Raw genomic sequence first — 11,944 nt, 5'->3', positions numbered from 1 at the left:
CTGTCCCATCCTCTTCCCTTCTGCAGCCTCAGTCTCACTGAGACACAGCTTCACAGGAAATCAGAGGTAGGGAGGCAAGGAGTAGCCAGCATTTTTGTCTTGCTTGGCAAGCTTTGCTGTCAGGCAAGTTGAGGAATGGGTTGGGGCCTTCTCTGCTTTCTCTGAGAAGCTGTTCAGGTCTCATCTGTAAAGTTTTCATTTATGCTCAGCACAGGCAGTGTTGTGCACCCCACAGGATTTGCTGTCAGTGGGAGCTGACAGGACAGGTGGGACAGGCAGGGCACTGCCCTGACCAGCACAGGCCAGGCCATGGGAGCAGAGCAGGGACGGTGACAGTGATCAGGTGAGCACTGGAAAATCCCACAGGGATGAGGCAGGTCAGGGGAGGAGGTCAGTGCACAGGCTGGGATCAGGGTCCCCATCATCACAGAAACAGCTGACCCAGCTCAGGCAGAGACCCAAGGGCAGGCTCTGTGATCAGGTGACATTCCTGAGGAAGAGGGAGGAAGTTCCCAGTGGGGTGTCCTACAGCTCCCTCCCTTCCAGGTCCTCAGTGCAGCAGTGCTGTGGGAGAGCTGGCCCCGAGCTCAGCAGCTCTGCTGGCACTGCCCGTGCTGCCCTGGCCACGTCCCAGCACAGTCACTCCCGTGAGGGGCAATGCCCCGAGGAGCAGCCCCGGTGAGGGCCGGGGGAGCAATTTCTGCCCGAGACCCTCCGCTCCTCCCTGCCCGGCCCCCCTGGGCCCTCGTGGCAGGGGGAGAAGGGGGCTCTGTGCCCGCAGGGTTTGTCGTCCCTGCCCACGGGGCTCTGCCGGAGGCGGGAGCCCTCGGCTGCCTCCGCGCAGCCCACGCGGGGTCACTGCAGCCTGTGCAGCGCTGAGAGAACAGCCCCGGGGGAGGAGATGCGGGCCGGCACCGCACGGGGGTCACACATTCACCTGGGCAGAGTCCCTGCCCTCCGCACCAACGTGCAGCAGGCCAGGCACGAGTTTTCTGCGTCCAGCTCTCCCCATCGTGCTTCATCCTGCTTGTACCTGTTCTTGTCAGACGCTGCTGGGGGTCCCACAGGTCTGCCTGACCTCCAGGCTGCTCCCAGGGTGGGAGGTGAGTGACTCACCGTGCCAGCATCACAGCAGCACTCCACAGCTGGCTACTTCCTACCTTGGGACAGTTTCTCACCCCTTCTCTGCCAACCAGGGCACCCCAGACCAGAGGCTGGGAACCGGCTGCAGGTTTCCAGGGAAGAGTGTCCACCCTCAGTCTGTGCCCTTGGCCAGAGCAGGCACAGCCCCAACCATGGAGTGGCTGGGAGAGACACACAAACAGGCTGGGCCTTCTACATCAGTGCACCCAGACATCCCTGCTGATTCAGCTGGGAGAAGGGGGCAGGCTGTAGACCCTTCACATCCTTGTCCTTTGTGGGGCTGTCTACTTGCAGATGATTGAGACCCTGCTCTACAGGCCTTCCTGTGGTCCCTGGGGCTTTAGAGTCTGGCTAAACTGCCCTGAGAGTGGGGAGATAGCACCCACTGGGGGACACCCAGCCCAGTGTTTCCCATTTGCAATTGCAGTGTCCTTGTCTTCCCCAGCAGGAAGGTCATTTCAGGGAAGCTGAACCTCACAGCTGAGGCAATCCAGTAGCTCGCTGCTCTCAAAGGAGAGGGTCCTGCTCCCCCTCCACTCCATGCCCTACACTTTCCTCACCACCTATCCCATCTCCCCGCTTCCCTGTGAGCTGAACGAAGGACCAGACATGGCACAGAAGGGATGGAGGAAATGGGGCTGCAAGTGGAGATGAGATGACATAACCCACTAGTTCTCCTTTGGGAGAAGTCACAGCTTTGCAGACCAGCGTTGAGCTTCTGAACACCTTCATGGCCTTGGGCACCAATTCCTGCCAGCCCCTGTCCCCTACAGCTGAGGTCACACAGTCCTCTAGCCCTCAGACACAAGCTCCCTTTATGGGAGTAAACACTAAATGCTTCAGACAATATGGGATCATTTATTCGGTAACACAGAGGAAGGTCCAGGCAGAGGCCTGGGCAGGATAGGCAGGTTCAAACCTTCGTGGCCTGGGCAGAGTCCTCAGCTGGTGTCCCCTGCTTTGGAAGGCACAATAGAAATGAAAAGTGACTCCGTGTGTCCCAAAAGCTTTTCTGCATGGCCACCTGTAAGCAGTCAATGCTGGCAGGGTCCCTCCGTGGTCCACCTCACTCTGAATGCCCCTGTCCCCTCATCCTGCCTGAGCTCGTTTCCCTAGTTGCATCCACACCCAGTTCTCTCCCCCATTGACCATAGCTGACAAATGCTGTGGGAAAACAGGAGCTCTAAAAGCAGCAACGCTGAGCAGCTAAATCAGCTTTCCCCATCTTCCTGCTGGTGAGTGTCCTGCAGACAGTCCCTGGGGGTGCCGGAGCCAGAGCCCAGCCTGGCACAGCCCCGCTCGGTGCCGCCTCCACGAGCTGCTTGTGCCGAACCTGCTGCACCCACAGACCATCGAACCAGCGCTGGGGCAGCGGCAGGACAAGGACCCTCCCGTCTCTGCCTGGCCCCTGCCAGGACACTGCTCCAGCACGGGCCTCCCATGGGGTCACAGCCTCTTTTGGGCATCCACCTGCTCCGGTGTGCGCTCCTCCAGGGCTGCAGGGGGGTCTCTGCACCTTGATGCTCCTCCAGGGCTGCAGGGGGGTCTCTGCACCCCGATGCTCCTCCAGGGCTGCTGGGGCACAGCTGCCTCACCATAGCAGCAGCACGGGCTGCAGGGGAACCTCAGCTCTGGTGCCTGAAGCACCTCCTGCCCCTCCTTCTGCAATGACCTCAGCGTCTGCAGAGTTGTTCACATTCTCACTCCGTTCTTCTCGTGCTGCAATTTTTCCTCTGCACAGTGACCTTCTTTCTCTTCTTAAATATGTTATCCCAGAGGCATTACTGTCATTCCTGATGGGCTTGGCCTTGGCCAGCTGTGAGTCTGTCCTGAAGCCAGCTGGCATTGGCGACATGGGGGAAGTTTCTGGCAGCTTCTAACAGAAGCCACCCCTGTAGCCCCCCATGCTACCAAAACCTGGCCACAGAAAGCCAGTGCTGCAGGCGTGGTGCCCCTTTGGGATGCATCACCCTTCCAGCACTGGCAGCAGGTCACGGACAAGCCCCAGTTGCCTCCTCTCACAGCCAGACGAGTGAGCTGTGTCCCAGCCACCCTCTGGCACAGGGTCCAACTGCACTGCTGGTAGAATCCCAGAACAAATCACAGGCATGTTCCAAGCCCAGCTGCTGCTCTGGCCATCACTTTTTTAAGTGATCCAGGTATCAGGCCAAGGGGACTGCACAAGTAAGCCTGAGTCTCAGAGCATGAGCTGAAGCACTTGGTTTGTGGGCTTTTCTGATTTGGCCAAAATCAGCTCTTTTCAAAGCAAAGCTTTGGGGAACACTCAGAAATTGGGCAGCAGATGTACTTAGGGAAGGGCTGCGTGAGGTTGCGATGCTCCTGATCTTCCTTCTGCTCTCACTTGTCCTACAGGCCGGCCCCAACCCTCCTGCCAGCCAGACCTCGGGAAGACCCAGTGATTTGGCCAGCACAGGTGATCTTAAACTACTGGTGTGACAGAGCAGCCCTTGCTGGCTTTGCCTGAAGTGCACCAGCTTTTCCCAGTGCTGAGAGGACAGTGACCACCTCCAGAGCACCAGCTGGAGCCAGGGCAGGAACTCATCCCCATGTGGCTGCAGCAGCACAGCCAGGCCTGTGCTGCAGCCCCACTGCAGTGGGAACCAGCACCAGTCTGGAGCACCAGCAAATTGCTCCCTGCGGCTCCTTGGAGCACAGATGGAGGAACAATCAGAGAATCCTCCACTCTAGACATAAAAATGTCTCCATCAGGTCAGCCCAAGAGTCCAACTAACCCAATCTCCAGCAGCAGAGACCATGCAGGGGAGGATGCCTGTGTGGTCACATCCCACAGCCCCCCTGCAGCACTCCCAGCTGCTGGAGGAGGGACATGAGCAGAACATCCTTCTCTGCAGCCTCCAACTGCCCAAAAACTTCTCTCATACCTTTATGACCCTTTAGGCTCCTGAAGATCCTATGTAAAGCAGTATTTTCTTTCATCTGTTTAAACTCAGTCTCTTCCAAGCTTCATTGAGTGTCCCTTAGAAGCTGTCTGAGAGTTAAGAACAACAGAACCAGCCCACGGCATGGTTTCCAAGTGCTTGCTTCATGCTGATTCCAAAATCTTATTCATGGACACTGACATCCAGGCTGAAATATGCAGCTCCAGGCAGATGTAATCATGCTTCAGAAATTCACAAAAAAATCCAATGCGCAAAAAGAACAACCATGGAGATTTTATTTATTACTATTAGAACAGAGAAGAGGCTACTTTACTGATTGGTATTTACAAATCTGTTGGCAAAGAAAATAATATCCAGTGTCCTTTATTAGCCTATTTTACAGCCCTGGCAAGAAGCATTCATTTGTAATAGCAGCAAATGCCTATGGTTTGATTGACTGCTACAGCGAAGTGCAAGGAACAGCGGGGGTCACCCACGGGGCCCAGCCCAGGGAAGGGCTCTGCAGCCCCATGAGAAGGGCAGGGCCGCAGGGCAGGACACCCTGAGCCTGCTCACTGACTCAGACCTCGGGACAGTGGCACAGCTGGTAACCTCTGCCTGTGTCTGCACCTCTGGGGCAGAAGCTCCAGCCCTGGGGAACATGAACTCGCTGTTCAGCGCTGCAGGAGGGCCGGACAAGCCCCGCGGTGTCAGAGCGTGGGACGGGGGGTGTGAAACACGCTGGTACGTGTTTGACAGAGCTAATCCTGACAAGGCAGCAGGATTTCCTGGCCCACAGGGGCATCTGGTAGATGGAGAGGAACCATGACCTTTGTTCAGCTGGGCACAAACTGAATTCCTGCTGTGGAGTTCATCCAAACTCATCCAAATACAGGCTCTGGGAACCCTCTCACACAGAGCCCCAGGCAAGCCAGCAGGCTTGGGGCATTCTCTGCACGTGGCACCTCTTGCCCCCACTGGGTACCCATCAGGCATCAGCCCTAAACCTCACTGTTGGCAGGGCTCGGCTCCCCACTGCAGTCTGGAGAGGATGATCCCAGGTCCCCACTGGAAAGGGAGAGGGATGCAGAAACACAAATGCAACCTTGGATACTCCTGGCAGCCTTAGCACTGCACCGGTAATCCCAAAACTCGGCTCTCTGCGGCAGACCCGCCTCCAGCAAGGAAAACACCTCAGAGGAAGAGTAACACTAGGATGCCACGGAATTAGGATCTGCTGTTTGGTAAGGAACATATAATAGCATTTGGAGGCTGCGGAGAGATCCAGAGGACACTGTCCTTGCTGTGCCTCACCTCTGGTGGCACACAGAAAGCCACAGGGGTTCAACAGCAGCTGTGAGAACGCTGAGCTGCTGCCTGACACTACCCCCACTCAGGCTCCACCACACCTCAGCTGCTCAACCTGCCTCTTTCCTTCCCCTTCCCTTCCCAACCCCTCTGCAACGCCTGTGGGAATTCAGTGGGAAGAGCACAAGTGCCACAGCTGACTACAGGCAGTACCAGCATTTCACTAGCACACAGCATTGCTGCTGCTCTCCGAGAACAGGAGCACTTCTGACTTTTGGGGCCTTCCCAGCTTTCTTCAGACCTGGGCTCAGAAGCAGGAGGGGGACCAAACTGGTATTCAGCCCCCAGCAGAGCAGTCTGGGAAGGATGTGCTATCAGGAAGGGGGTGCTGGAGCCACGAAGGCTGCTCTGAGCATGGGCTCTGGTGCTCTCAGTAAAGCTGGTGTCAGCTCATGCTGTCCTTACCAAAAAGGAGCTGCAAGGCTGCTGGGGTCACCCCTGCAGAGGATATGGCCCTTGTGAGGAGGATGCCACAGTGGTTGTTTACCTGTCAGGTGCATGGCCTTCTCTTTGTGCCCTGTGGTGTGGGTGGGTGCTCAGCACAGTGCTGGGCCCACGTGCTGCTGCACACCTCTGCAGCTCTCTGAAGAAGGTGAGGTGGATGCTGTGGATCTGGCCTGCCAGAGCTCCCAAGTGCAGAATGTCTGACCATCCAGCCCCCAGCAGCAGCAGCTCAAAGACCTCCTCTCCCTGGGCTGCAGTGTTCTTCCACTGACCACGACAGCCCGAGGGACTTTTCTGCCTCAGCAAATCCCCTGCACCTCCACAGCCCTCCAGCCAACAGTCTGCAGAGGTGAACCAGGCTGCCCCCTAGCAGGAGGATTATCCCCAGTGAGGCAGCATCTCCCCCAGGACCAGCTCATGCCACAGCACAGGAGTGATGTCCTCCTACCTGAAGCCAACTGTGCCTCCAGAAGGGAAATGGAGAGTCTTGTTGCCCCATGTAGCAGTCCCTCACAGATGTCACAGCCCTTTCACTGAGCAACCAGTCTTGTGGCTCCCAGGAGGAGGGTTGCCCCTCTCTGACACACACTGGAAGGCCAGGAACCGCTGAACCTGACCTGGCATGTCCAAGGACTTCCTGGTGCTGACAGAACCGAGCCTTCCAGGAATGTCCAGTCCTTGTGGTCGTGTGCCGGGAGATGCTCAAGGGCTAACCCAGGGCATGACAACAGCAAGGACAATGGAAGAAAACTACGTGGAGGGGAGAAGATTTAGGGTACCCAGCAACTCCCCAGAGCAATGTGTGGAGCCGGGGCCAGCGGCTCAGACCAGCCCTTTGATGAAGCTCGTGTCCAGGTGCACGATGAGCATGCGCAGGAAGGACATTTCCTTGCGCGTGTTCTCGAAGATGACGCGGGGGTCGTCGGACTGGCAGCGCAGGCAGTTGGGGGCCATCACCATGGCCAGGTTATTCACATCCATTTTTGTTCTGCCCACGTTTGACGGCTGAGCAAAGATCTGCAGAGAGCAAGAAGACATTCAGCTGGAACAGGAGAAAAGGGCAAGGAAGTCCGAACACGCGAGTGAAGGAGCAAGGAGAGCAGAGATGGGGCCTGCCTTAAGGACAGTGCCCCAACAGCCACACATGCCCAGGGGGAGAGCACTGTGCTCTGACACAGCTGACAGCCTTGGCAGGCAGGGAACGGGCCCCAGGCTCTACAGCAGCAGGAGCAGGGTTTATTGCTCCCATAAGGGACAAGGCCAGCAGGGCTCCCTCCCTCAAGCCCACCTTAAATACAGATAGGAGGTCCTAAAACCCTGCCAATGGCACAGCACAGCTGCCCCACTAACCATGCCCCAGGCTCCTGGCCAGCAGGGCTGTGGGGGCTGCCTACCTGCAGGAAGTGGATGAGGTAACACAGCACCAGCCTGTTGAGCTCTGGCAAAAGCTGCACCACGGCCACGGCAGCGTCGGGGTTCTCGTAGTTGCTGATACACTCTTTGTAGAACTGCTGGGGAATCACAGGCTCCTCCAGCTCCCGATACCAGAGCTTGAGAAGAGAGGCTGGGCAGAAAGAAGTTGCATTAGAGCAGCTCTGGTCACTTCCTCACCCCCTTCGGGGGCAAACTTGGCAGTGAGACAGAGGGCAGAGATGGGATTTTGTGCTTGTGCTGCTTCACCTTATTTCAGTCTTGGCTCTGAAACACTCAGGCAGCCAAACTAGCCAGTTATTGGGAAACATTGGCTTCTACCTGCCTGCTCCTTCAGGAAGCAGCTCTGGGGCTGCCTAAATGAGAGGACAATGAGATCTGAGGGACTCCCACCGCTCTGCCCAGCTCGCACAGCCTCACTGCACCAGAGCCAGAGGTTCCTCCCCATTCCCACTGTTTCCTCTATGGGCAGTGTTTGGAAAGGCAGTGAAAGGGCCCAGCATGATATCCCAGTCAGCACAGACAGCCTGTGTACACAGCCCCAAGCAGCAGCACACCCCCCACTCCTGCCCCTGCCCCGGCCACGGCCGAGGCTGCCAGCACACGCCTGGCACACTGCTGTACCTGGGATGTTGGGGTCACTCAGACTGCTCGGGATCCTCCACTGATCCACCTGCAGTTTCAATGCATTCACTTCATCTATGTCACCAGGTATCCTGCAAAGAGAGACACAGCAAAGGTGCTTTTGAGAGCGAGCCGGGATGTGCTGGGTGTGGCAGCTGCCCAGGCGTGGCTCCCAGGCTGCCCCTGGGGCCTCGGGGAGGAGGGAGCAGGCACCAGCAGCAGCTACAGCAGCAGTTCCTCAGAGAGAAGGGGGTGCCTGCTTTTACACACAGTCTTAAAGTGGGGGTAGAAGCAACACTTGTCTCCTTTCCACTAGGTCAGAATCAACTGTTGTTGTCCTCATGAGGGATTGCTGTCTGTAACCAGGCCTCTCTGCAGCACGTTCAGACCAAAGATGAGCAGTATCTCTGGCTAAATATCCCAAGACATTAGAAACCCTTACAAGGCAAAGTTGAGCATTTTGTTGCCTACCTTAAACCATGTTTAGCTACTGAAAAACTAACACAAATCTTAAATACAAAGCAAAACCACACACAAAAAACCCCAAACAAAACCCAACTCAAAGCAGAATGCCCCGTGTTCACCACACAGATTCTGTGTCTCTCTCGACTCCTCCTGCCTTGTGCAACACCAGGGCTGATGTGCTGCATTGCATGAGGTCTGTGCCGGGACCCCGGGGCTCCTCCCTCCCCTGAGCTGGCCAACCACCACCGCTGGATCTGATGAGAACTCACTGCCTGGCTGCGGGTGAGCTGTCCCCTCTGTTAACACATGCAAACAGGCTAATGCTACTTCAGGAGGTGATTCCTGAACCTGGGGAAGGTTGGATTTTGTCCAATCCACAGCAAAGTGCTATTTTCAGGGAAGAGGAAGCACGTGGAGGTCAATCTTGACTCCTTGGCTTTGAGGACTGACACGGGGGTGGCTCAAAAGTAATGCAGTGGCCCAGAAGCTCACCTGAAAATCCCCTCCGTCTGTTCCCCTCCCAGGGCCAGGACCTGCTGTGACAGCTGTGTCTGCACCCAGGGCAGCTTGTTCCCTGGGTACATGTCCTGCTGGCGCAGCATGATCTCCTCCAGGGAGCTGCCGAAGAGCGACGGGGTGAGGATGGCGTTCCTGGCGTGTGTGATCTCCTCCACCGTGGGTTTGCGGAGGCCCTGAGGACAGAGAAGAGCTCAGAGCAGCCGTGGCACAGCCAGACACAGGGAAACAGGGACCTAGAGAGGGGGAGCAACCAGGACAGAGAAGAATGCCCACGCATGTGGTCACCCCGGCAGCCTCCTGGCAGCATGGTTCTCGTTCTACAGCCTCCACTTCCTAACATCAAGAGTTGTTCTACTCATCAGGCCCAAGAGGAGCAGAGGAGACCACTTTGGAGAGTTCTGGGTGGTTCTGCAGGGATTCTGTGAGGGGATTGCTCCACCTGGTGTGGGAGGCAGGAAGGAGCCTGGCCTGCCTCTGGCCACAGGGAGGTAGGAGAGGGCATCTGTACCCTGACGAGTGCCTGGCCAAGGGACAGCTGAAAAACAACCCTTGGGAGAAGGGAATTCCAGGTATTTCCAACTCCAGCTTTGCTCTCAGAGTGCTAAAACTTTTTGAAAAGCAGGCACTAGTACCTGTCCCTTCTGGCAGACACCAACACTTGAGAGGGGCTTTGAATCTCCTGTGGCAGCAGTTCGGAGGAGTGCAGAGCTGGCACAGGGAGCAGAGCTGGTACAGGGGTCAGAGCTGGCACAGGGGTCAGAGCTGGCACAGGGAGGAGAGCTGGCACAGGGAGCAGAGCTGGCACAGGGGGACAGGCTGCCCATCACGGTGGCCTTTGGCAGTGACCCTGCAGCCAAGAGGGAGGCACAACAGGGGGAAGTTCCCACCAAGCCCTCAGGGGAAGCAGTGGCCAGGGCTGCAGTTGTGTGCCTTGTGTGTCCAGAGGCTTCCTGTCCTGCCCCCGCCAGGACACCAGGAGCCTTCACCCCTCCCGAGATATTTCAGCTATTTGCTTGCTGTACACGAAGTCCAGATGGCAGGGAGGCCCCAGAGGGATTTGCAGAAATAAAAGATGACCAGATCTGGCTCAGGGACCCAGAATGGACAGGCTGAGGCCACCTGCCAGCTTTCACAGCCACACAGAGAACCGTGCAGAGGGAAGGGAGGAGGATTTTCAGATAACACAGAGCACAGAGGCTGCCCTTCACACCAGACATCTCTGCTGTGTGACTGTTTGAATTGGGAATGAATAACTCTGCAGTAAACCAGCTGCAAGACCCAGCCCACGCAAGCTCTCAGTGGCAAAGGGAGAATCTTCCCTCACCTGAAGAAACCAAGTGATGGGCATCCTTTGCACACAGTTCCTCTTACCCTGGAGACAAGTACATGTCGGGTTTGTGTCTGTCCCCAAGGCCAGGGGGCACCAAGCCATGCAGCTGCCAGGAGGATGACAGGACCTGGGCACAGCCTTCGCACGTGCAGGGGGAGACGCAGCCTGAGCAAACCTCCCCCACTCGCTCTGTCTGCATCTCCCAGCACTGGGTCAGTGGTGACCTCCTGAGCCCTGGAGTGAGTGCTCAGGGACCCGGGCAGCAGAGTGCCCCGGGCAGCCCCCAGGCCCTGCTCACCTTTTTGCCTCCAGTGACGGCCACTTTCTGGAGTTTCCGGTAGCAGTACTTGGCATAGGTGCTAATGGGCAGACCTGGAGGGAAAGAGGAACGAGTGGTCAGCCCACAGCAGCATGTACCCACCACCCCAGAGCCCTCCAGAGAGCTCCAGCACAGCAGCTCAGACTGGCACAAGCAGCCCAAGCAGCCCTCTCCATGTGTGGCAGGGCAGGGCTGCTGGAACCTCGCACCGAGTGCCCTGAAGCCTCCCAGCCCCATGGCAGGCAGGGTCAGTGCCAGCTGGGGCTTGGGCCTGGAGGCATTCATCTCCTTGGTCAAGGCTCGTAGCTCTGCCCCTCCCAGCCCCACTCCTGCAGATCTCCACCTCCCTCACAGGAGCCAGTCCTGACTCAGGGCATGGCCCCTGCTCAGCGTTCACAGCCTGGGCACACACACACCCCCAATTCCTGCCCGCTGGCACAGCCAGGGCAAGTGCCTCACAGACACAGGGCCAGGTAATTACATCCTCCTAGACCACAGCCACAGAGCACACAGTCAGCCTTCTGCCAGGCAAGGTTATAAAGTGTTTTAAACCAATTGCTTATGATCCAAGAACTTCAGTTCCTTGGCCAGTGGGAGAGGAGCAGCAGAGAAAGGTGTGTGCGGCCAGAGAGGCAGCACCACTACCTAGAGTGACCTCAGGACCCAGGGAGAGGTGTGGGGAGATGGCAGGGTGTCAGCATCCCAAGGACATGCAGAAGGCTTCCTCATGCTCCTGCCTGCAGCCTCCTCGAACCCTTGTCCTGTGGGGCTCAGGGCTGCTCTGAGAGATGGGGAACACGGGACACACCAGAGCCTGGGAACTGCACCTCCAAAGCTGCTGTCCCTCCACAAGAGTGGCTGCTCTGGCTGTGCTTGGTTCAGTGAACTCTGAGGGCGAGCACAGGCAGGATTCACAGAGCTAATCCCCCCGTGACACCAAGAGAAATGTTTGCAATGACAGAGCACTGATTGCTGGGAGAGTTTTTCCAAAACCATTGGCCTTTTGTTCTTGTTCAAGTAAAACCCAAACTGCTTGCTGAAAGCAGTGAATAGATCTGCCCTATTTGATTCCCTGCCAGGCCTAAAGCTTGCAGCAGAGTTCAAAATACTTGTGGCTTTGAAAATCTACATTCTGGTCAGATGCTGCATGTTTCAGATCAGCCTTTCACACACCCTAAGGCTTAGGTAAGCTGGTCGGGAACTTGGAGGTCCTCAAAACCCCTCAATGCAGAAGGAGGTCAAGCTCTTCCCAAGCAGAGCAACAATTCCCAAAGGTGAGAGAGATGTTGTCCCCCATTCTCCTCTCAGCCATCAGACAAGCCACAGTCCTTGGCTCCTCATGATGAAACAAGGACCCCCTGCCTCCATCAATCTGCCTCACAGCTGGAGCAGCCTCTCCCC

General features: G+C 57.0%; 1 protein-coding gene across 2 annotated transcripts in view; it reads right to left on the bottom strand.

Annotated features, from left to right (window-relative positions):
* Positions 1-4,306: 4,306 nt before the first annotated feature.
* ARHGAP39 (Rho GTPase activating protein 39) overlaps positions 4,307-11,944 on the bottom strand; it is a 35,099-nt gene continuing 27,461 nt past the window's right edge. For both annotated transcript variants that reach the window (XM_027704703.1, XM_027704704.1), the window contains exons 6-10: positions 10,523-10,596; positions 8,868-9,067; positions 7,911-8,002; positions 7,250-7,419; positions 4,307-6,872 (exon numbers count right to left, since the gene is read on the bottom strand). In XM_027704703.1, the coding sequence (XP_027560504.1) occupies positions 6,678-6,872; positions 7,250-7,419; positions 7,911-8,002; positions 8,868-9,067; positions 10,523-10,596 (731 nt within the window). In that variant the 3' untranslated portion in view covers positions 4,307-6,677. The remainder of the gene's footprint in view (positions 6,873-7,249; positions 7,420-7,910; positions 8,003-8,867; positions 9,068-10,522; positions 10,597-11,944) is intronic.

The sequence above is a fragment of the Neopelma chrysocephalum genome, unplaced genomic scaffold (assembly GCF_003984885.1).
Source record: "Neopelma chrysocephalum unplaced genomic scaffold, ASM398488v2 Primary Assembly neopelma1_286, whole genome shotgun sequence".
NCBI classification, from domain to species: Eukaryota; Metazoa; Chordata; class Aves; order Passeriformes; family Pipridae; genus Neopelma; species Neopelma chrysocephalum.
This window is presented reverse-complemented; position numbering and strand designations above follow the sequence as displayed.